This window comes from Vanacampus margaritifer, chromosome 1 (genome assembly GCF_051991255.1).
Source record: "Vanacampus margaritifer isolate UIUO_Vmar chromosome 1, RoL_Vmar_1.0, whole genome shotgun sequence".
Taxonomy (NCBI): domain Eukaryota; kingdom Metazoa; phylum Chordata; class Actinopteri; order Syngnathiformes; family Syngnathidae; genus Vanacampus; species Vanacampus margaritifer.
The window spans coordinates 15,550,876-15,573,423 of NC_135432.1; the positions used below are offsets into that span (position 1 = coordinate 15,550,876).

General features: G+C 40.0%; 1 protein-coding gene across 7 annotated transcripts; it reads left to right on the forward strand.

Moving 5' to 3' along the window:
• Positions 1-1,047: 1,047 nt before the first annotated feature.
• snphb (syntaphilin b) lies at positions 1,048-22,441 on the forward strand. 7 transcript variants are annotated; one of them, XM_077576075.1, is made up of 7 exons: positions 1,048-1,259; positions 6,256-6,372; positions 7,491-7,643; positions 12,475-12,645; positions 13,369-13,476; positions 14,251-14,400; positions 14,503-22,441. In XM_077576075.1, exons 2-7 carry the CDS (start codon positions 6,323-6,325, stop codon positions 16,388-16,390), a joined length of 2,520 nt encoding a protein of 839 aa, XP_077432201.1. In that variant the 5' UTR covers positions 1,048-1,259; positions 6,256-6,322; the 3' UTR covers positions 16,391-22,441. The 7 variants fall into 7 exon arrangements, with proteins under 7 accessions (XP_077432201.1, XP_077432190.1, XP_077432229.1 ...); XM_077576064.1 differs by having other exon boundaries at positions 1,048-1,247; XM_077576086.1 differs by lacking the exon at positions 1,048-1,259 and adding an exon at positions 1,523-1,681.
• Positions 22,442-22,548: the final 107 nt, after the last annotated feature.

Sequence of the window (22,548 nt, forward strand, 5' to 3'; positions counted from 1 at the left end):
TAAGCTGTTTCCAAGTGCCCACTTCAATGCTCAGAGATGTGATTTCCTTGGCCAACTTCACATCATCCACCCACGGAGGTCTGTTTGCAGTTCATTATATAAGCTACAATATGTCACTGGACGAGAGTAAATCAGTTTCTTCTTTAACCATGTCAAGAACGAGCAGAGGAATTAATGTGCACTGCATTTAAAGAGAATGAGAAGAGCTGCTTTGATTGGCAGTCACATTCATAATTGTGTGAAGCGTCTTTTTTTTTTTCATCCACCACGCTTACATGGTGCAAAAATACCAACACAAAGTTTAACTTACCTCTGCACAGATTTAGACCATGTCTTGCGCTAGCTACAGTTGCCTGGGCATGAAAATAAATCCCTTCACTTCAATTTACTTACATATTAACTCACTCAATTTGAAATCTGGGCCCGTTTAACCCGGCACAAAGCTACTGTACTTGCATGAGGCCATGACTTATTCTCATGTATGAATGGAAACAAGTGGATACTCGGGTTTATTGTACATTGTGCTATAAGAGACAAACATTTCAGCACAAACAAGCATCCAGTTGTTGTATTTTTAGCTAAACTTGTAAAACGACAAATAACAAAGAATAAATGCAAGATTGTGACAAAGGACCAATGACATGGATAATGAACACAGAACATGAAGTTATAGAAGTGTAAGAAAGGAAAGAAAAGTGATTTTTTTGTAGTGTGGTGAACAAGTATAGCCGCTGTGTAATGTCATGTATGTTTATGGAATGTCTTGTTGTGTTTCAGGAATTTGTCATTAACTGAAACAGTTTCACCCTGCTAAAAATTTATTTATTTAGCGGGGGGGGGGGGGGTCGTTCATGAATGAGTGTCTCCTCACCAAAATCCTCACCTCAACAGAATTTACATGATACAAAGAGTAAAATGAAAATCATCTGTAAAAGCGCCGCTGCCTGCACCATTTGGTGTCGTCATTTCCCTTTAAATGCTGTGACGTAGCGTGACGCGGATGTCTCCATCCACAATCCCCGTGTGCCGCTTGTGTGCATCCCCCTGTCTAGTGCACATCTTGCCTCCTCCCCTCTCCTCTTTTGGACCACTCCTCCTTCTCCTCCTCCCCCTCTTGTGCTTTTTGTGCTAACATCCCTTCTGCATCCTGCAGAGCCGTCAGCTACGGGAAAACATCCTCCAAAAATGGAGCCCCAGGAGCCGAGGGAGGACTAACGCAACGTACGCAGAAGTGGGGGAGTCGGCTGGTAAGAAGCCCGGTGCGTGATTTTATCATCGGAAGCACCAGCACTGCAGTAAAACTGGATTGTGTGTGCGTGTATGTGTGTGCATCAAGGACACGACTTGAATGTACACATCCAGGCTGCATGTTTTATTTTGGAAGCACTCAACAGCACTCAAGCTCTGTCGGTTTATTTTGAAGGGGGGGTGCTGTCTCATTATCACGCATGTTGAAGCTCAATCTGCTTTCAAGCGCTCAGGCACACCATTATACAAATATTGGGTCGCTGAAGAAACTGTTTCCGTACACACCAGTAGTAGCACACCGAGCGACGTCCATGTTAGCAGGCCCTGAAGTCGTGACAGATTTCCTGGCGCAGCAGTTTGACCTTGCAGTATTTCTGCCACTGGGGACACAACACCTGACGGATGACAGCAGCTTGTTTTGAAACATAAAAAAGTGAGTACCAATTCGGATTTGAATGCAAAAGGTGCTAAGGCAGAAATAACTACAAAAAAAAAGAAAGAAAACATTGCTGTTTAATACATCAAAACACATCATTGCAATATTCAGATGCTGTGGAAACATGACTTCTAATGGCTGCAAGCAACATAGAACACGACTTGTGATGTAGATGCAGTGGAAGGCCGCTTGTTTCTTTTCTGTCTATGACCTTGACTACGGATCCCCTAAAGCGGTCAAGTTTTGACAAATATTTACCATACAGTATATTGCTGTAATGGTGGCCGTCCTGCTCAATAAAGTGTAACCGCACATCCACTACAGTAGGTGGCAGTGGCGTGCTCATTGTCAGAGAATGCCCCAGAGAGTGACACAACTGAGATGCAGTACATGTGAAAGGAGCATAAAGGGGAGAAAAAAAATCACATGAATCAAAAACATGTATTTTCCAAAAGTCGATTAAAATCTGATGCACGTCGCATATCTGCCAATATGAGCACAGCATAAAGTGGATTTATTTAAGTGCTAAACAGTATCTGATATGCATGACTTGAAAAGTCAATGTAAATGGCAGTCCCCAAAAAATGAAATGAAAACGGTAGCATGTGATGCTTAAACATGCTGTGTAAATCCTCCTTGAAATACAGGCCGCTTTTCCCATCAGTGAAAAGAATGGCTACAGCTGTGCTTGAAAGTTTACACACCCTAAGGCAGCGGTCAGCAAGCTGTACTGTCAAAAGAGCCATTTTAACATCGTGTTACTCATGTTAAATAATAAAGTGTGCCCCTATTACATATTGGTCCATCTAAATAAAATTGAATATCATGGAAAGGTTATTTACACAAAATAAATAACTTATTTGAGTTAATAAAGTTTTCAAGCCATTTTCAATACATTGGATTGGTTAGTTTGTAAAAAAAAAAAAAAAAAAAATCATAAGAATAATGATAAAATAAAATAACAGACCCTTGTGGAGAGTAAAAATACTGGCAATAGCATCGATTTGTTGAAAAAACAGGAAACTCACCAAATTTGGGCGTAGGAGGTTTCTACCCAACAGTGACAATGGTTTATGCAGATTGACTACACAGTGAGTGAAATATTTCATGACTGTATGTTTTAGAATTTGGAGGATCAATAGCTTCCAGCTAATAAAAAACCCAAATTCTCCATCGCAATAAATGTTTAACATTGTTTTATTCCTGCTCCTTTTAAAAAAAAATGTGCCAAAGTTATTCTACAGTACAGTACTCCAATTTAGCATTTACTGATATGTTCCATATAAAACCCAAATATCATGAAAAATACACTTTAGTGGCTGTGAGGAATCACGAGGAGGGCATCAGAACAATCTTATTAGATGCTTCAACCTTTTCATGGTTTTGAACATCATCCAGGTTGCTATGTCAACAACAACAAAAAATAATTCATCATCAACTCTTTGGTGGAGGCAAGTGACGTTGATGGCATTAAAATGTTTCTTGCAAGCAGCAGAAATGTTCTGTTTAAAAGGGGGAAACCCTCCACAGCAAATCTACTATTTATCTTGAAAAGATGAATGCAGCATCATGCTGAACGATGACAGATGAAGAGAAAGAGGACACACGTGCAGTCTCCGCCCACGAGCTATTTACGGGATTGTGGATATTGATTTCCATTTTTTTGCCTGTTGAGTCCGCACCTCCTTGTAGTGCAATCATGTCGGCTGCACCACCTACATCGTATCGCTGACCTCATTAATCACTGTACAGTATGTCTGAATGGCCTTGTTAGTAAGACATGTTAGTCATTTCACATGAGAGTTATGCAAAGTGAAAGCAAAATATTGAGTTTTTTTAAAACAGCTCCCGGGTGTCTTCATAAAAAAAAAAAACTCCGTATTCATTGGTCATAATACATACTTACAGTACATTTAATATCCAATTGTAAAACTCTGGTTGAAGCCACACACTCTTTTTCTTGTATGCCCCATCACCCTGTACTGCCAATGCAGAGTATGTTAACATGATAAATAGGAGCGGAACTAGGGTGTTGCAACTAGGCTAGGGCTACTTGTTCTGAAGCAGCCCAGTGTTTGAAAGGTAAAGGGATCCCCCATGAAAACCAAATTGTAAATGCAGGGAGTTGTGCATGTGGCAACATATCTGTTTTAATGTTGCTTTCATTATTTTAGCCAAACGGAAATATTGTTAAAAACTCACGAGATACCCTTCGTAGTTGCACAAATGAAGGGTGAAGCTGACTGTGCGGTCTGTGTGGAGAATGACTCATCATCGTTTCAGTCTGATGAGATGTAGAGAGATGCAGTGGTGCATTCAGCTTATTCTGTTAAAGTGGTACCTTCAAATTCTGCCACAATCCACTCCAATTTTGTTGATTTCAGACCAATATTTGCCTTTGATATCAATCGTATTAAAAAAATTAATAAATCCTCACAGAGTCCAATGAGTGGCCTTCACAAAACCTTAATCTAGTAAAATGTTAATATTATCATGCAAAGATAAGTGTACATTAAGCATTCTCATGTCCATATGATTATAATACACATATTAAACAACCATAAAATTCATTCTATTGAGCACAGTAGTATATAAACACTAAAATATACATTTTAAAAAATGTAACTTTTTTTGCACATGAAAATCACTCTTTGTCTGAATTGTGTTGCTCCTTCTGGTGTGAAAGCCTCTGACTATGCGGAATGTGACACGGGTAGAGTCGATGGATAATTTAGTAAAAACGTTGTAGACGATCAGCAAATTAACTAAAGATGAAGCTAAACTCCAAGTTCCAATTATTGTCTCAGATCACAGAAAGACTGTTCATGTGTTACTGGAGTGTTTGTGTTAAACAATTATTTGATGCATGTGTTGAAATAACTGCAACAGTGATACGCATTTCTGTTTGCAATTCTTTCCAAATGAATGTTAGCATTAAGCTAGCAGACTTAAGGTACGCTAATGATAATGGCAGTGATGCTGCATTGAAAGTACTCTGAATGAACATTTGTGGCGCTCACATATATACTTATACAATATTTAATGTTTGTCAATTTTACATTTAGCTGGGAGTAACAAATAAACAGCTTGAAGGCTCTCATAGAACTGCTCTAGACTATGTCAAAGTACAGACTGCATGTTCCGGGAGAGCAAAACAGAAACAAACAAAATAAATACATGTATGCACAGTAAGTACTTCTTTTTAAGAGAAGCAAAAATGAGCCAATAACGCAAGGCTGCTGGTATTGGGGGAAACTCCACACCAAAAAAAAAAAAGCACTTAAGTGAAGGAGTATGTACATCCAAGTGACATCTTAGGCATCTTATCTCATGCACAAGGACAGCATTTACCCGAGCTACAAGCAGCAGTCACCCTTGAGCCGAACATGTCTCGTACCAGTCATACCACAGTGGTTGCTAATGCCCTTGTCTAACTGGGCCCAAGTTGAGCATTCATTATTTCTCTAATAGCAGCTAGCATGAGAAGCTTACGTAGCGGTCTATATCTTCACTTGTCAAATAACATAAAGAGATGGACAGCAGCAGTAGTAGTAGTAGCTTGATGCTAGCTTAGAATGAGGTCTAGTGAGGCATGGTATGCTCATGTAGACATTCCATGTTCACAAATCATTTGCACTTTTTCAGCATATTTGGCATTGTATTTTTGTACAACTTTTGGGGTGTTCAAGTAATCACTGCATCCAAATCACGAGTACCCTTCTCATTATTGGGTCCAAGAAACTCAATTTGGGCTATTAATAAGCAGATGTTGGACAGAGCAACGGACTATGGCAATTATGTATATATTTACGAATTGTATTGGACCAGCCAACCCTGGAGAAACCACGGGGTCAAATTTGGCCCCTATAAATTCTGCTACTCAAATAACAAAGACCTTTTTTTTCTTCTTTTTTTTTTACAAATTTAACTTCAAAAGTCCAGAGTGCCACTTCTGACCCCTGCATGGGGCCATCTAGTGGATGAATATTGCACTTACATGAGCCAGAGTGGTGGTGACAAGATGGCTGGCAACATGCTGTTTTGTTGAGCTGGAAATCAATCCAATCAAAACCATCTTCTCAGCAAACCATCAGATGGTAAAATTGTTTTTTTTTTGTTAATCTATTTCATATCATGTTGCAGAATGCCTAGGAGTATGTTTTATATATATATTTAGATAAATTAGCAACTCGTGAGCTAGTTAAAAAAACAAGGGTTAAAATTGAAAAAAAACATTTTGGTGTTCAGTGAACTTATAGCAGTCATTTAATGTATAATTCATAATTTTCCAAAGAAGAAAAGGGTTCTTGGGTTCTCCAGGGTTAAAGCCAACTCTCATCTTGCTTTAGCGCTAACGTTGGCACTAGTGCTGTTGTGTGCAGTGTTTTAGGCAAGACCGTTAACTTGACTCAGCATGCTGAGACCTCTGGCAGCTGATTGTGGCAGTGTGTGTATGTGTGTGTTGGGGTTGAGTCCAAAATTCAGACATTTGAGTCACTCAGTGGTTTTCCCTATGCGGACTAATGCGCACTAGTTTTGGGACTTTTCTTTGACATCTTCTTTTCAACCAGGCTCTCGTCAGCTGAATAAGAGGACGGTGAGAACAGCAGGAGCTCGACTGGGAGACTGCCCGGCCTCATGTCTGCCCCTGCTCCAGCCAGTCGGAGGTCTGCATCGGGCTCTCGCCGGTAAGTTGTCAACAGACTAAATTATATCAATTTACACACAATGCATACAACGTAATTGTGTTGTACCTGGGGAAGCCTGGGGGGGGGGGGGGGGGTATTGTAGTTTGTATACGCATGCTACTGCTGTGTTTGTGTTGAAGTTAACAGTTGTTTGATGGCTTAAAATGGCTGCGCAATAGTGATGCTAATTTAGCTGAGTTAATGGAGTTTCCCATTGTATCTTAGCATTATGTTAGCAATGCTAATCACAGTGCCCATTTCTTACAAATGATTAGCTTGAAGCAATAACACTGGTTACGTTCTGATGTGGAAAATATGTCACCTGGTCTGAATATATTGCCACCAAAGACAAATACATTTCTGGCAACCTAAACATTATTTTAGCGCATGGTTCAACTATTCATTAATATGACAATATTTAATTAGCTGCGTTTCATTAGAGGGTCAGCCACAAGGCTGACTCAGCCCTGTCTCTGTCTTCCTTTGTTTGAGTCAGCTGTTTGTCCAACTTGATTTGTTTCTATCCAGTCTCGCCATGTCAGCTGAGGAGTTGCGGTTTTGCTAATGTGATGACGAGTTTGAAATCTGTCTGGTGGTCACCTGGTGGACGCCTCCCACCTGCTGACCACTAACAGCTAGGTTGTTTATAATGATGTTTTTCCTGCAGGCATACCATAAATTTGATTTATTGCATATAATAAACTGAAAATATTAGTAAAATAATAATGAATATATTAAAAATAAATAATGATCAAGTGATTTAACATGTATTATATGTATTTACATTTTCATTTATTTGCCAACTAATTGATTCATTAATTTGCATATCTTTTGTATGTATTTACCTAATTACTACCTGGTCATATGTGACCCTCGAGAACAAATATTAACCCACCCCTGCTCCAGTTGTTAGTTTTATCTTTATTGCATACATGACTCTGCATTCTTTGTTGCACATTTGTCAACAAGTCATGTTGCTCTGGGTGCACACAAACTGTTGTAGAGCACCCGTTACAACAATAAGGGAATCGTTGTGGTATTGCCATGGCAACAAGCATCTACAGATGGCTCAACACGTTGCTTCGGTGTCCTCCTCTTTCTCGTCTCTTCTCTCTCAGATTCAACCCTCTGAAGGCACTGCAGCCCAAACGTCGCTTGCAGCAAATACTGGCCTCCTCGCCCGTCCCGGTCCCCAGGCCGGAGTCCGGGTCGGGGGGGGCCGCACCGGTTGCCACGGCGCCGGTAGCCATTCCGGTGCCGGCGCCCCCTGCGTGAGAAAAACCTCAGTTACCCTCTCAGAGAGCATGCGCCATAGCTGCTGCAGCTCTGGCATGCGTTGTAACCACTAAAACAACAGCAGCGTGTGCTACCGTGTTGAGTGTGCTGCCACGCTGATCTAGGATCAGGGTTTCCCCCCTCAGACTGTACAGATTGGATGCAGATTCTTTTGTAGGATTCTGAATCATTAGTAACCAATATGTAAACATTCAAATGAGATGCAGTACCAACAGATTGGGACGCTGCTGTAACACTCATCCTCCCTAGTGATGTGCTGCAAGAACCACGATGAGGGAAACCTTGAGCCACTCACTGTTGATCTACATGAGCTAGATCTGCACTTTAAACTGTGATCACTGGTGAGCAGTGGCGATTTTGCAGAACATGATGCTTGACAGAATTCTGAAGCCAGTGAAAAAATACCATGAACAGAAGTGAGAGAACAGAGAGACGAGGCAGGAGCGCACGCAAGGGAAAGTACTTGGAGATAAGTTGACTTTGTATCACTGCACTGTAATAAATATAAATTAAAAAGGGAAAAAATGGGGGGTTTTCTTAACCAGACCATCACTGTCCAAATTCTATAGTTATGTTCAAAATGATTTATTTCCAGAGTTTAAATGATTTTTTTTCTTTGTTGAATGGCTATCTTTTAGCTGGGAAACACAAGCAAGTGGCAAGAGACTGTTTGGCAATTTGTAATGTAATCACAAATTTGAAAGCAAAGTTAATCAATTTATATTTTTATGAATTTATTTTTTGCATTCTGACAAAACATTATATAGAAAGCCCAAATTTAGTCATACTTTCTTGACATATTCAATGTTTAAAATGTAATCAAATTCTCCAAATTATATCCAGATTAAGTTAGCAGGATCTTTTTGAGTGGTGCAAATGATTAATATAATTTTTTTTTTTTATATTTCATATTTCTCATTAATCTATAGCACGGGTCACCCACGTGGTGCCCCCAAGGACTACATAAATAGTCTTTGGGTCTGTTCCAAAAATAGCTCAACAATGATGGGGCATTGTGATTTACTAGGAATGTTGTGGAAATGATCATTTAAAAAGTTCAAAAGAAAGGAAGAGATTGTAAAGGAAATATTGCATATTATCTGTTTCCCAAAAATCGTGAGAAATCATTAACATGATTGGTGTGTTCATATAGAATAAAAAATTTATGTAGTGAATTGTTAATAAAAACTAGGCTTGTCACTATTAAATCTTTGTAGAATTTCTTTCTCTCTTTTTTTTTGTTTTTTGTGGTTCACCTAGCCAATTTGTCGGTTTCACAAATAATAACATATGATAACATTAATAAGATTCAATGTAATTTGAGCAACTTTGTTATTTCAATTTTTTTTTTTTTTAAACTGCGGTAGACCTTCGAACTAATCAGTAGCCAAGAAGTAGCTCTTGACTTAAAAAAGGTTGGTGACCCCTGATCTAGACTCTAACACAATTACACTCTTACAATCTTTTTGCTGCCTTCTTACATTTCCAACTAAATGATACACATCATGCAACAAATAAAAAATGTATGAGTCATTTGAAGTTTTTTTCCCCTTTTTCATTCAAAACGCATGCAAAAATATAAAAGTTTTTCATTGGACGAATTCACAAATTCTGTTGTTAAATTTTAATATTAATTCAATGTATGGATGAAACTACTAAATTCTACACTACCATTTTTGGAGTTATTTTCCTGTCCCATGTGAATCTTGACTAGAGGTTGAGACCCTGCCGATTCTCCCAGTCCTTTCTCTTACATGTTTTGCAGAGGAACACTCGGGAACCGATTCTTGACTTTCAAAACAATCTATTTTCATTTCAAAACGCCACTGCTGGTGATCACTGGTTCACAAAAGTTGCTCAGCCAACTCGACTCACAGCCGAGACACCAAATGACCTGGAACGTGTCTCTTTCCATGGTTACTTTGGTATTGCTATTAACCGGCTTTTTTTTTTTTCATTTTCTTTTTTCTCAGACACTTTGCCTCTCGTGCAGCATGGTGGTATAGCGGTTAGCACGACTGCCTCACGGTTATGACATTTGGGGTTCTAATCTCAGCTCCAGCCGCCTTGTGTGGAGTTGCATGTTCTCCATGTGCTTGCGCGGGTTTTCATGAGGGCTTCCTCCCACATTTGAAAAACATGCATGTTAGGTTAATTGACGATTCTAAATTGTCAACAGGTGTGAATGTTAGCACGAATGGCTGTTTATCCTTATGAGCCCTCTGTGCCCGTCGGCTCGCTTTGCTCGTTTAATGATTTCATCTTAATGCGGAAGTCTGTATACCTAAGTGAGGTCCTCAAGATCACAGAAGAGATGTTATGTTACACAAGCTAGCAAGTTTAGCCAGCTGAGCAAAGGAGGTTCGCTATGTGATCCCGTAGTCGCAACGTTTGCCGAGATTGTATGTCCAAAATTATTCAAAGGCTACTCTTTCTCGATACAGGCATAGCCAATATTTTAAAAGTGTTCAAATGTTACAGATTATGCTAGACATTATCAGTATGTATCTGTATAATAATCCGCTGTATGCTCCTGGTCGCAACTGTGGTAAATTATTCAACATGGCTACATTGGAATTTCTACAAATGTAATTTGTATGAAGTCAAATGTAAGGGGAATGAGCAGCCTGTTACTTCGTCATGAATAATTAATACATAAACATACTGTAAAGTAGTATGAGAGGGAAATATAAGTTAATGTAATGTACATTACACTAATAAATCATCTATTAGCTTGCTAGCCAGCATACAGCCTCTTCATTTCTGAACCTTGTTGAAGGTATTGAATCACATAAGTTTCATATGTGCATTCACCAAACCTTTTGTAATGAAAAAATAAAACTTAATTTATTATAATTATCATTTATTTTTATTATTTTTTACAACAAAAAAAAAACATACATAGGCCTACTGTATTAGCAGTGCAGGAAATTAACCATGCATCAGTAGCAAACAAAATCAATGACTCATGCAGGTAAACCCATAGTTCAACAAAACTAAAGAAACTGAAACACAAATCACGTTACCCATTATCTCCTAAAGGGAGATACAGTAAATAATTAAGTGACATTTGGCTGTGCATTCTGTAAACGATGTGTAGTCTGTAAACAATATACAGCTGTGAATTTCTTGGAGAAAGAATGAATGCTTAACTTGGGTCCAATTGGACAAGGACATTAGCAATCACTGTGGGACATGTTGGGCTCAAAGGGTGGCTGCTGTCTGTTGCTAGGGGAAAATGCTAGCCTTGTGTATTAGATAACGTGCCTATGATGTCACATTTGAAGATATATAAACTGTGCTTTTCAGTAAACGAATGGACTCCCCACTCTCACAGTCACTCTCGGGTGGTTATTATGAAATTAAATTTAGTAAACATTACTAGTAACATGCATTTTAAATGCTACGGGATCTGCTCTATAGCCATGCTAGCTGCTCAGTGCAAATGGGCATTTTCTGAATAGACTGAGATTGTGAGTGAGATTTTCTAGCCAATTGCATGTCATGTCATAAGTAGGCTTTCCCCCAGCATGGATGGATCCTTTTTTTCTTCTTCTTTTTGTCACTCAGAAAGCAAGGAAGAAGCTTTGGCAATACCAAGTAGAACTTTTTTTTTTGAGTGAGAGAATTTCAACTTAATATATGGAACTTCTTCATTACACGTCTGTTGAAGTTGAGTCACTTTTAAGTAACACTTTAGGGGAGAGTAAACGTGCCATTTTTGCATTCCTGGTCCTGTCAACATTGCTCTCTGAACATCACTTGCGAAGGAAGTGCAATGCAGGATGTTGAGTGTGGTTGTAAAATGACTTCACCTCTTTGCTTTGACCATGCTTTTAGAAATTGCCTCTTGTGGAGGCACTCAACGTTTGAGTGCATCTTGATATTTATCATCTCAGGCCATGTCCACCAAAACATGAGTCTTTTTGCATGTAAATGCACATTAGGGCAATAAACAGTGTGATTTCATTTGTCAATATTAGGTATCAAGCAGCGTAGAGCAGCCAGGGCCAGCAAGATGTTTTTTCTTTTCTTTTTTTTTTATCAATCAGCCTCGATGTGTTGCTGTGTAAATCTAATCCGCCAAGGGCCTTCAAAATTGTTACTGCCTGTCTGACTTCAAACTAATTAACTTAAACCACATTAGCTTGGAACTGTTACTTTAACCAATCAGATTTCAAATTTGGCTCACAGGGCCACAATGATGTCAGCATTGTTCTGTGGTTTGATTGGATGGTTAGGGCAAGTCAAGTAAGACTAGCAAAACACGTCTGTATTGATTCTCAACTGCCTCATTATACTGTTATCCACGGTTCATGGTTACCTACAGTAAGGGAAGAGCTTATTAGTTACTGATAAGCTAATTAGTTACTAAGATTACATAAACCCTACGACACAATTTTGGCAAAACACACGCTATGCAAGAAACCATTAGATTTTGATGCAAATTTGGATCAAGGTTCATATAATTATTTTTCCTCTGAGTCATTACAGTCCACTTAATTTGGGTGTAAGTGGAAACTCCAGCTTCCACAGACAGTGCTGCAGCGGGAAATAAGCTTGCTGAGCACTTGTAAACTTTTACTGCCACCTACTGTACAGCACTGCTTTTTTTATGCCTCCGATTATTTTTTCTCAAGATTTATTTTCTTGAAAATTTCGACCGTAAACCTGTAGTGTGGTAAATAAAATTATTGTGTATTTGTGGACATAACCCAAATGTGTCATTGTGTTCTTAAAATGCACATCACATGGTCTAGTGTCCCGTGTGACCTAACACCTTGTTATTTCTGCCTGGTGTGTCAGGTTTGACTATTGCAGGTTCATAGAGCTAGACTACGTCCCCATGGAGACAGGTTACATGGTGTCTATGCGCCCGACTAAAGGCTATGCATCCACTGCAAAAGGACACGCTTCCACCAAGTCCCCGGACCGCCATAGCCGTCCAACAAACTCCCCCTCTACCCCTCGCTCCCGGTCTGTCCAGAGCCCCTTCTCTATGGTCCACACTCTGCAGCATGGGAATGATGTGACACATTGTACTGTGTGAATGATTCATTGCGTTTGTTACATGTGAAACACACGTGGATGGCGTTAGCACAACCTCATATCCAGTCTGATCTGTTTTTCAGCTTCATTTGCAACTCCTATGTATTTTGTTTCCAAACTACAGTGGACACTCGTAACATGAACGCATCTGTGGTGAATTCTCTCAAAGGTTTTAAGGGGGGGAAATGGTTCAAAAGTTGTTGTTTTTTTTAACAGGTTTTTGGATTAGAATTCAAAGGAGAATAAATGAATATAACAGTAACAAAGCTAAAAAAGTAAAATATCTATTTAACTTATTCTTATTAGAGTTCTTATGGAGAAGTACCGAATAGCTTCGTGTTTGAGTGTCCAATGTATTCCACTGTTTGATCTTGTCCTGCTTTTCGTTTTCAGCCCATTCCAATACTTATTGGCATTCTCCCAACTCAAACCCATTCCAGTGCGTCATTATTTCTATTGTGGCCACAAATGTTCTTTAGTGGCAAAACTTAGCTTGTGTTTTTGTCTATTTGTGTGATTGGACCTAACTCTTATTTGTCATTTGGCACATTTTTCGTTGGCTCATCAGCTCATAGTTAACCCTCACCAGCTTGTGTGTAGGGTGTTTTTACCAGGAGGTAACAACATTTCATTTCTTCTTTTCGCAACCAGGCGGTCACCGGCAGGCCCCAGCAACAGGGATCCTTATGGCAATGCCTCCCTCAGTAGCAGCAGCAACTCCGGCTCTTGTAAAGGCAGCGACTGCAGCCCAACCAAAGGGTAAGAAGATATTTTCTTATACAGACTACATACAACTTCACGTACTAAACTGTACTGGTGTAAATAAAATATTTATTTATAACATAAATAAATCAACTAATGACATGGCAAAAACCTAAAAACTTTATTAAACTATATGATAGTCACCAGAGATTTATAGACAAAATCTAATCAACCATCTGACACCAGCACTCGTGATTCGGAAGGCTATGGGAAGATTTCATTTACATGGCAACAGAAAAGCTGAAATCTGATTGGAAAATGAAACGTTAACCAACAAATGACGGGAAGCTGCATAGCTATGACCCATACATGAAACAAAAACAAAGGACAGTTAGCACAAATTCCTAAGTAGTCAATGTAGGCCAGTGCTTGATTTGTGTTTAGGCCAGCATCCTACTGTAACCAAAACCAAAATTGCGCGTTTAAAATTAATGGATAGATGGACAATGTACAGTAAAAATTGTTCATTTGAATACAAAAATGAGAGAACACGAGCCATAAAGTGGTCAGATCATCAGTCAATACTAGTAAGGGAACTGGCTGGAAATGAACCAAACATAGAGTGCATGTTTTTGTAACTCTTGAAGACAATTTAAAACCCTCTCCAAAGAATCTCCAAACTGTTCTTGATTGTGACGTGAATCGAAGTTCCCAGAGAGAATCAATACAAGCACAGAATTGAAACTTATAAACCAACCCCAACACCACTATGAAAAAGCAATCATTTTGAAAATATATCACTTTTGTTTTCATGCATTTTGTGTCCCATAGACGTCACCAGAAGTACATATCATGTACTGACAACCACGGTATTCGGCCCCCGCCACCAGAACAATACCTCACACCTCTGCAGCAAAAGGAGGTGTGCATCCGCCACCTGCGGGCCAAGCTAAAAGAAACTATCACCACACTGCAAAACAGGTTAGCATTTAGAATTTACCCAGGGTTCTTCATTTCTACCTTTTCTCTCTAACTAATTTTTTATTTATGTAGTGACTTTATTCCCCCATTTTACCTTCGTAGGGACACAGAGATAGATGAGTTAAGAGAAAAGCTTTACAGGATGCAGGAGGACTGGGTGGAAGAGGAGTGCCACCGCGTGGAGGCTCAGCTGGCACTGAAGGAGGCGCGACTGGAGATCCAACAACTTAAACAGGCCGTGGACACGGTCCGCGACAGGTTGAGCGATGCCGGGGGACTCAGCGGGGACATCGGGGTCCAGAAGTACTTTCAAGACATCACCACTCAAAACCACAAGCTTGAGAACCTGTTGCTCAACATGGAATTAGCTCAGGTGGGATTAGCCAAGGAGGGAGAAGCCATAGCAGGCCGTCGAACCCGCGTTGGGGGTTCAGCGCCAGCGTCAGTGTCTGGGGAAAGTCCAGGAGGAATACCAAAACCAGCAATAGGAGGAAGGGGGTCTTGTTCTTGTGATGGTTCGCCAGCCCGTTCTCTGACCCGTAGCTCCACCTACACCAAACTGAGTGATCAAGCAGCAAACCTAAATGGCAACGGTGCGGATTTTCCTTGTCTTTCAGCTGATGGCACTCAGGACAGTGGCTTTGTCTGCTGCGGGGAGAGCAGTAGTGTCCCGAGTCGGGCCGACCTGCTCCTAGAGGCCGCCTTCCTTTCTGAGGAAACAGCTTCATTGCTCAACTCCTACGCACAAACCTTTTCCCGCACCACATCCAACTCTTTACCTCACACTTACTCCCAAACCTTACCTCGTTCGTTCCCTCACAACCTGTCACACTCGGTGCCCCACACTATGCCGCACTCCGCCACCTATGAGAAGCTGTGCTCGGGTGAACGCCTGCCAACATTTCGTTGTGGCTTAGGTGGAGGCAGCTGTATGAACCACCCATGCTTGTCACACCATCACCTCTACCTACACCCCCTACACGAGACAGGCATCCAGACTGAGAGCTGTCCCATTCCAGCAACATCAGGTTGCCCATCAGACTTGGATACGATTGCTGAACAGCGTACCTTCAGATCCCAAGCCTGCAGCCCAACTTCAACTTGGATGTCCGATGAAGGAGAAGAAGATATAGACTCCATCACCACCACCACTTCTACAACCAGATCAACTGTCATGAGCACAGCCACAGAGCCGATTCCATTTTCCAAATTGCCTCGGGTTAATTCCATTCCGCGTTCTGCCACTGTGACCTGTTCCATGGAGAGTCCTACGTGTGAAGGAAAGGAAGACGAAGAGGAAGAACCTGCTGCAGTGGACGATCGGGATGAAATGTCAGGAGTCCAACCAACAGAAGTACAGCTGAAGACAGAGCCAGGAAAATTGGTGGGAGATCAGGAAGAATCAAAGGAGGTAGCACTTTGCATTTCGGCAGAAAGAAAGGAAGGCTTATGGATTGTCGAGGACAGACCATTTGTGGAAATAGCCAACAGTAACAAAATCCATCAAGCAGATGGCCTAATTCAGACAGAAACATCAGGACTGAGCCCATGTAGCCCAGAATCCCCACAAGGTGGAGAGCAACCTCACACCTCCCAGCCAAAACGATTTATTTCCAACGAAGAGGGCGCTGGTGTCATCGCCGTGGGGGTGCACGACAGCGAAGATGACGAGGAGTCGGATGCTGAAGAGCGAGGCGAAGAAGGCGCTAGTGCAGCAGCAGAGGAGGGGGACTCCACTTCTGATCCTGGGACGGTACAGAAAAGCTACTGGAGTCGTCACTTCCTGGTGGATCTGTTGGCAGTGGCGATCCCCGTGGTGCCGACGGTGGCGTGGCTGTGCCGGGGTCCGGTTCGAGTCGGGCAACCCATGTACCACTTCGGGTCACTGCTGAGGGGCTGCTGCACTGTGGCTCTGCACTCGTTGCGCAGAGGAGGGGGGTTGAGGCATTACCCCGCAGGCGGGGGAGACCTTGGTGGATCTCAGATGTGAACATAGGTTCTTCTAAATTCCTTCCAGTAGGATGTTGACCATCACTATATGGCTTTGAATCGTGAAAAGTCTGGTGATACAGTCATGAACGTCCTGCCCTGAGGGGAGCTTCAGAAAGACAAAATACAGGATCGTGCGTGAAAAGATTAAGTGACTGGGTTGTCGCAACCACTTGTCTAAGGCTACGGGGCTGAATGTGCTGAGTGAACTGAATAATCAATACTTGGATGTTTAAATGCTGATTGTTACGTTTTCAAATGCAGGGAATTTGCCGACTCGCCAAGGACTGGACCTAGCACTCTGTTGGATATGTACACAAAATTGTCTCTTGAAGACAAACTGAAATCCATTCATTGGGTCAAATTTAAAACTCACGTCTCCCTTGTCCTTAAAGTCTTTAAAAAAAAATCCATATTCATTAACATTAGTCATTTGTGTCTTTCCACATTTAATGATGCAACAATGCAATTAACTATAAACAAGGCCCCAAAACAAAATCTCATGAAGCCATTGCAAATGATATTGAAACCACATTTCCACCAAGCAGTCTAGTTTAGTCCATTTCAGCTCCGTGAGTTCACTGTGGTACCATTAGGAACAGTCAATCCAGAAGTGTCTTGTGTTTCCAGTGAGGGATGTTATTATGAAAGTGGTTTTCTGCGTTCTTTCCGACAGTCTCGTTGTCTTGCTAATGGACACCTGGCGAAGAGCTTTTCCAGGAGACCAATTTTCCATATTTAAAGTTGGTTGTTAAGAGTTTGGTCTACCGCTGAATTTGGAATTATGATCCTCTAGTCTTTAAGCCAAGGAGTAGTCACTGCAGTGTGTCTATCGTCGAACTTTGGGTATTTTACCACTGTGGTCACAAAGTCAGAAGTGTGCCAACAGCGACCTGTCACGATATAGTACCATACATACGTGTTTTTTATCTTCTTTTTTTTATTAATTTTTTTGTCTTTACCACTGTTGGCAACAAAAACAAATGAAATCTTCCTTCAACTGACGTTAACTACTTCTTGGTGGAAATGGGCTTTCAGTGTCCCATCTTGTGGCTTTTGGACATTTCCGGACATTTCCTGCACCTCTGCTTGTCCTCGTGCTGTTAAGTCTTAAACTAACAACCTTGGTCAGATCATCATTTGAGCTGTTCTAGAAAGTCTCTTCTCCAAGAGAAACAACCTCAACATGCTAGATGATCGCTCAACCACAAACCTCTGCTTTGGAATTCTTTTTACACTACTGTATTTCCTCCAATAGTGGCTGTGGCTTTTTATTTGCTCCAACTGCAACTAGCACTGGGCATTTTAAAGCATTCATTTGGGAGAAGGGCCTTTATTTGTTGAACGGTCGACAGAGGATTGTTAACTCAGTTTTACATGGGAATGGAATGAGAACTGGCTAACATTATTGTATGTCTTTTTTTCTTAGTTCCTATCAATAATGTAGTGCAATTGGTAGGTGGGAGTCAATGTTCCCTGCTTACGTTTCTGCACATCACTTATGATCGATGCAGCTAACTAGCTAGCATTAGCACCTGGCAGTAAATTGACAGTTTGTGTCAATAAGAGTGGAGGCCACTATTTTAGGTTATATGGTCACTTAATAATCAGGTCCAGTGTCTGTTTCAAGTCAACAGTAGGTTTATTACGTCCCTGACATACAATGTTTTGAGGTTGCGAACAGCGTGCGATGAACTAGCTTGCGCAGCTGTGTAACATTATGTCGTTACTTGGCACAAGAAAGCTCACCGAGTTACTGCCGTACATATAGTTTTTTATTCTATTGTTTATGTTTATTGCCAAGAAGCATTTGTCATACAAATATTTAGTGAAATTACGGTAAATAGGATAGGAACTCTGTTGTAAACTGAGGACCTCCTGTACGTGCGTTTCATTGCTGCTTTACCCTCCAACTTCAAGTGTCCAGTCCTCCATATACCCAGATAAAAATAATACAATTGTGTCTTTGGGTAGAATTTCAGTGTCAATTATTCTTCCAACCCAAATACTTCCTCTGTGCATCCATTTTTTTTTTATAGCGCTTCACGTCGGGTAAACTGCAGTCTATCCATGCCGACTTTAAGCGAGAGACGGGAAACGCTCTGTACTGGCTGCCAGTCACAGTCAGGCACAGTGTCCACTGTCCATATGCTTTCAATCCAATCCAAACTTGCACTTTCACTCTACAAGTTAAGTGTAGATAATAACTGGCTCAATTTGTCTCCTACTATGGAACACTCTGCTGTACAGACCTAAAACTTCTGTTGTCTCGTTCAACTGTCACTCCGGACCATATATCCTCCAGTCAGTCACTTTGGGGGTAAAAAAACAAAAACAAAAGGCAACTTGAGAACAAGTTCCTTCTGCTATGCATCTTAGTAGACATAGAATAAAGGTAAACATTGCACTTACATTCGATAGACTGTTGGAAGTGGAACACATTCCATTTGTTCAGATTTGAAACTGTCAGACAATGTCAGTGCAGAAAGAAGTTACTCAGTAACTTGTGTGAATAGTTCAACTCACAATAAACACTAAAACAATTAAATGTGTATGTAGCAAGCCTTACCTGAGTTGATTTATTGGCACTATCGTCATCGTGACCAATTTCCCTTTTGGTTTCGCATTCCTGATGCCCTTCTGAAATGTTGTAAAGTATACACAAAAAAGCCTTGAAAATACGTATTAGGAGGTGAGCTTGTCCAATCGCATCTGTCTTGGCATTTTAAAGTCGAATTCCGAGGGTTGCTATAGCAAAATGCCTAAAAGGAGGTTTGGAGGTTTTGGGTGTCATTTGGTTCTCTTGTGAATGGGTTTATTTTGTGACAATGTAAATATATAAAGAGGAAAAGGGGGGGGGAACTGAAAAGCCAAATGATAAACATCTCAACACTAACAGTCTTACACCGAGTGAAATGTAATTTGGAGACAGAATAAGCAACATGAGTTTCTTTCTCTTTTGATTTGCACTATTGTTCACTTTATGAATTGTAAGCAATTACTTGAATTACTGCAGCTGTACAGTCTGTATTTGCAGTGGAACTGGTTGTTCTGTACAGTTAAATGTAGAACCTTGTATAATACATTGTTTGTCTGATCATTTTAGCCTTTCAAACACAAACCAAAAACGTACCCTGCACGAATAAAAGTATTGAGACACATCTCTTCAGCAATCTGTCAAGTTATCGTCATTTTTGGACAATTGTATCATCCAATTTTGTGAGAACACTTTGGAGAAGGTCAAGGAATGGCCGCGTGTCCCAATACTTTTGTCCATACAGTTTACATATCGGGACGCTGATGTGCGACACAATGGTGGGAAAGAAGCTGTGGCTATGAAACATTGTGTAAGACATCAGGGACAATCATGATCATTTGGCATCCCAATTCTGTGGGCTTTGTGCAAGACATGAATGAATGAATGAGATTGCTTAATGTCTTCTCCAGTGAACTTGAGGATTGCAAGTGGTAATTAAATGTCAATGTCATCAGTCTGTCATTTTAAATCAAATGTATCTGTTCTTGAATTTAACCTCAAAGTTATTGTCCCATCAAAGGTTCAAGAGGATACATTATGCATTTCCCACACACAATTAGCAAACCGTTTCCAGGTGTGTCATGTTGTCATCAGAATACACCAAGGATCAAGAATTACAGGATACTTAACCATCTTTAAGGCTGAACTTCAGATACAGCTTTACAGTAACTGTAGTGAGTACAATTTTCACATTCAAAGGGGTGAAATGATGTTCAAATAAATGTAAATTTTTTTTTAAAAAAAAACGCAGCTTGACTGGAAGTATAAAAATAGGCTACCACTGTTAACACTAATTGGTAAAAGCAATACAATGGTGTCTTGAGATATGACTGACCCGACTTTTTTCAATATGAGCCTCCATTCGGCTGATTTTTATTTTATTTTATTTTTTTGCTTTGACTTGCAAGCACAAACTTGTATGCTGGTAGTAAGTAGCAGTCAAACAAACAATGAGACAAAGACAATTATGCGTGTATTTAAAACAACCACATGTTGGTCTGCTAGCTTAATGCTAATGCTAACACATAATGGGAAATACCATGGTGTTTTAAGCAACAGACATTTGAACACAGAACAGCAACCAAGATAGACAGATTAATTTACTGTAACAACGCTCACGGTTGTATATTCTTTATCCTCTGTGAAGTACAACTAATATTAATGCTGCAAAGTTGTGACATCTCTGTCTTTACATGCATTACAATTTTTGAGGAGTGGGGCTGAAACGGATTTATAACATCTCTAATTATTTAAAAATGTGTAAATTAATTTGTATCTCAAGGCACCACGATTTATTTAAAACCTTACCTATAAAGAGCAAAAACAAATCAATCACAGTTATGCTAAGACATAACAACAATCAACGAGTCTAACTTAATGCACAACATATCACTTTTAACATTTTTAATCATCACACAAGTGTAAAAAGAAGATGAATTGGAATAAGTATGGAAAGAAAGCCCCGCTGTGGCAGATGTTTGTTTGAAACTTTAGAGGCAGATTTTTCCTGAATTCCAAACAACTTCAGAGGTTGCACCGCATATTCATTTCAGAATAACAATAGTAACACTGTTGAGAGCTTTATTCAAGAGTAAATATGAATATTATCAAATATTTTTAAACTTCCGCCCCTCATAGCCATATACTGCAGCCACTGTAGCCGACCAGGCCACTCAGTTGATGTGGGTTACGTTGCAACAAAAAGCCATTGAATCTCCTTATCTTCAGAATGAATGTGATTGTGCCGGTTCATGACGACATGCGTTTTCTTATGCAGCCAAGCAGATGTGTTACGGAGCCTTCACAAGTGTAATACGATTCCAATTCCAACACATTATTGATGTCACCGAGGGTTCTTATTTATTTTTGTTATGTAATTAAAACATGGTATTGACAGTTAAAAAAAAACAAAATACAATTCACTATTGCTGATGCTACTTCTAGTTAGCTCAATTTTGGTGTATCAAGTGTCAGTTAAATTGACAACAGTAGTTGGAGATTAAAATGGTAAAGGCAACATGTGATTTTAAATTTTTGATTGGACTTGAAACAATACTTGGGCAGCTCCGTGAAATAGTTATAAGCATAAAAACAGCATCGATATTAAACTTGGAATTGTTTTAATTGCATGAACGTTGAAACGAAAAAAAATACCAAGTTGATTGACCAATTCCTTTCGTATTCAACAAAATACAGTTGCTTTGAACCACTGACAGACACCTGATCTCATTTTCTTTTCTTTTTCCCCCCATTTTTACTTTTGTGAGAAGTTATTTCTGTGACCACTGCGGGTTTTTCTTTCACGAAAAGAGAGGATTTCAACAATCTTGTCCACTTTTTATGTAGTGCAAGTGTGTACAAATAAATCTTGTCGGTACTCAAGTTCATAGTTTGATGACTGGATCAATTGCATATGATCTTTATTTTCTAAATGTCAACATTTTGTCTGGCTTTCTGCTTTGCAAGTGACAATGTGCCTCGTACAGACTTAAATCACTGATAATCCAATTCCTCAAAAAAATTGATATTTTCCCCTTAAAGTTACAAATATATATTTTTACTTCCGTATTTTCATACTCATCTTGTTTTGCAATTAGACGTGCTATTTTCTTTGCCAGTAGTTTGCTATTGTCTGTCCCACAATGTCTCCAGCCCCACTTAAGTGACATTTGCCACTATATGTAACAATACATACAACGCATATTTCTAATTACATGTTTGTTTTTTGGAAAGACAGGTTGGAGCCGGGTGTGTGTTTTTGTCAATATGATGTCTATTACTGTCATTTTATTTGGTGCTTATGTATGTACTTGTATGAATGTACTGTATTTCTTCTAACATACCACTGAGGACATCCAGTGGCTTTGCGTAAGGACATCAATGCTGTATATTGGAAACATGTATAATGTAAGACTATTTGAATTGCAATAGTGTGTACAGTCATGCATACACATGAGTAGGCGACACTCACATTAAGACCAAAAGCTCCAAGACATTAAAACAGCATGGAGGAAATCGTTGTCGTCTCCTGTTTGAGAGTCTATTCATTCTGATTCTGTGTTTACAACTAGTGATGGACAAATGAAGCTTCATGATGCACTTGTGATATTTTTGTCTCCTCT